The sequence below is a fragment of the Papilio polytes genome, unplaced genomic scaffold (genome assembly GCF_000836215.1).
Source record: "Papilio polytes unplaced genomic scaffold, Ppol_1.0 DF823901.1, whole genome shotgun sequence".
Lineage (NCBI taxonomy): Eukaryota > Metazoa > Arthropoda > Insecta > Lepidoptera > Papilionidae > Papilio > Papilio polytes.
Window position 1 is genome coordinate 884,202 of NW_013525303.1, and position 2,937 is coordinate 887,138.

At 35.1% G+C, this 2,937-nt stretch overlaps 1 protein-coding gene across 1 annotated transcript in view; it reads right to left on the bottom strand.

The window, feature by feature from the left end:
* The window catches only part of LOC106102857 (abscisic-aldehyde oxidase-like), an 8,785-nt gene extending 7,900 nt beyond the window's left edge, over positions 1 to 885 (bottom strand). The window contains exons 1-2 of the mRNA XM_013282453.1: positions 742 to 885; positions 332 to 489 (exon numbers count right to left, since the gene is read on the bottom strand). Of these exons, the coding sequence (XP_013137907.1) occupies positions 332 to 489; positions 742 to 831 (248 nt within the window). The 5' untranslated portion in view covers positions 832 to 885. The remainder of the gene's footprint in view (positions 1 to 331; positions 490 to 741) is intronic.
* Positions 886 to 2,937: the final 2,052 nt, after the last annotated feature.

The following is a 2,937-nucleotide window of genomic DNA, read 5'->3' on the forward strand; positions in this document are numbered from 1 at the left end:
GCATCTCCTCCACCGTCAAATCCACTTCCCCTTCCCATCCTCTCCTTATAAGAAAAGGGTGATAAAGAGAAAGGGACTTAAATTAGTATAACAAGAGGAGACGCACACCTTTGATAAAACTATCGCTCAATAGTTGTGCGATTGTCGATTGTTTCGCAGCACACAACTGTTTAGTCGCACAACTAAATATCGAGTGTGCACACCTCCATATAAGCTCATAAGAATCAAAGCGAGACTAAACATGCGATAGTTCAGTCAAATGTGCACTCTAATACATTTTTTTAAGAAATTTGTACTGTTCTTTTTTTAAAACTTTGAAAAGATCAATCACCTATACATGCTCATAACCCAAGCAGGACTGCAGTAACCACATTGCGTCCCGTTGTACTTCGCGAGAGTTTTCTGTATAGGATGATAGTTTTGACGGTCTCCGACACCTTCTATAGTCGTTATATCCCATCCTTCGCATTGTGTTATAGATACCAGACACTGAAATTATTAATAGGATGTTTCAAAACGAATTAAAGACTGATAACTCACTCAAGGCAAACAAGCAAGACTACTTGAGTTCTTTGAAAGGGAGAAATATCGCTGCCCATAGAAGTTCGCAATTGTAGCCTTAGTTGTTGTAGGAACGCAAATAAGGAGGATATTTTCCTCTACCATAAATCCACATTCCGTTCTCATTCTTTCTCTTACTAAATATTTGTTAAATTAGACCTTTGAGTATGCCTAACTTACAGAGTTAACAGAGAATGTTCTCCGATGTCCATAGATGTCATGGTTAGCCACATTAACAATACAAGCGCCGCAGGTCCCCTGCTGGCACATGTATTTGCAGCCTGTTAAATTAAGGTATCTACGGAGGTAGTCGTTGATAGTCACGTCAGAGTCGACCTCATTACCCACTGCAATCATAACAATGTTTTAACATTACAACATTAAGGACCTATCCCACCACTGGCGGATAAGGGCTCAGATACCTTCAAAATGACGTCACTGTCAGATAAGGGAAGAAAATCCGATATTTCCATCACATATTTTACACGTTGGATTGTTATCAGACAATTTACAATTTGGTGGGATAGGTCCTAAGTGTTGGTTGCTCAGGTGTTAAAAATTTAACTTGTAATCTACAGTTCTTTGGTTCGAATCCCACCTCGACCGTTTATACGGCGAAGGAAAACATCCTGCACATGTCGGCGAGGATATACAAAGATATGTGTGACGTCAACACAGTCGGCCAACGTGGTTGATTATGGCTTAGACACCCTAGTTGTGGTTAAAATTCCAAACTCCTCAGTGGTGACGTATACTGATGTACATAATATGGGAATCGAAAATAAGGAAAAAACAGGAAATTATAGCAAAAAAAGATACAAGTTAGAGTAAGAAAGTGTCAGAGAAGTGGGGAATAAGATAAGGGGAGAACAAGAGATGGAAACACATTTAAAATTAAATAAACAAATTCTATTACTTACCAGAATATTTTTTCTTGTTAACAGTAAACTCTATTCTATCCATTTTATTACTAATTCAATATTATTAAATCAAAGGAAATACAAGTGTTTCGTGCAAACCCAGATTAACGATAGAATATTTGAAAACATTGTCGATGTTAATTAATGTTTTTGTTAATAACAAATACAACGTTTTACATAATACGGATGAAAATTATATTTTTTCAAACGCTTACTTTGGCATAAGGGTTTATTCACACTATAGGTTTGGTATAGTACCAAAAATGTACCAATCAAATGAGATCTCTTTACTTTTGAAATCGGGTAAATATGTGACTTCATGTATCAAATGAGTACACTATTTCTATTATACAATTACATTAAGTGACTATGAAGGTAGAGGAACAGTGAAGAAAATACGTAGGGATTGATGGATGAAATAACTCAAAAACTACTGGACCGATTACAAAAATTCTTGCTCCATTAGAAAGCTACATTATCAGTGAGAGAGCTATGTTTTTACTTTTTTTTTCACGGTGACAAAGTCGCGAGAAATATCTAATCTTTATCTACAGAGGAGGGGTCTCGCAAATCTATCTATACTATCTATACTATTATAATAAAGCGTAAACACACACTTCTTTGTGGCGTAAGATGTCAGCAATTACAGCATATTTTTGAATAATCCTTTTTTTAATAAAAAGCCCTACACTTACGTCATGCTTTAGACTATATATTTTCACGCTGTTAAACTTAGGGGGCAAATAAATTACATTAAAAACCCTAATGTGGGAAAGAGACCATAAGCTGCCAACGTCAAGGAAGTAAGATTGTCAAGTTTTGTAATGTCATGTCATTTTGACATTTGCAATTGACAATTTGACAAATGTAAACAATAAAATAAATCTGACTTCTTACTAATATTATAAATGCGCAAGTTTAGATGGATGGATCGATAGATGGAAGTTTGTTAGAGTTTGTAGCCTAAACGGCTGAACGGATCTTTATGAAATTTGGCATAGAGATAGAGGATAGTATGGAAGAACATATATTCTACTCACTTTCTTTTTTTCAATTCCACGCGGCCAGAGTCGCGGGCGAAAGCTAGTTTTTCATGATTCTATGCGGATGAAGCCGCACGGGAACAGTGTAACAAAATACAAAAAATCGATAGTAGAAAACAATCAAATAATATCGATCGTGTGAATAAAGTGAAGTTTGAATTACAATGTAATGTATTCACTTAATAATTGTAGTTACACAACGATTAACAAAGTTACGCTTATCGAATTAGTTTCACTTCTATGAATAATTAGCTATAATTATAATTATGTTAGTATTTAAAAAATTATATGTTAATATTTCCTCAAGGTTACGTTGCACGTTTTGTATCCCTCTGATGTAATTTTATGATTAACTAGCTTTAGCCCGCGGCTTTGCCTGAGTGAAATTAAAAAAAAACATAACCTATGTTACT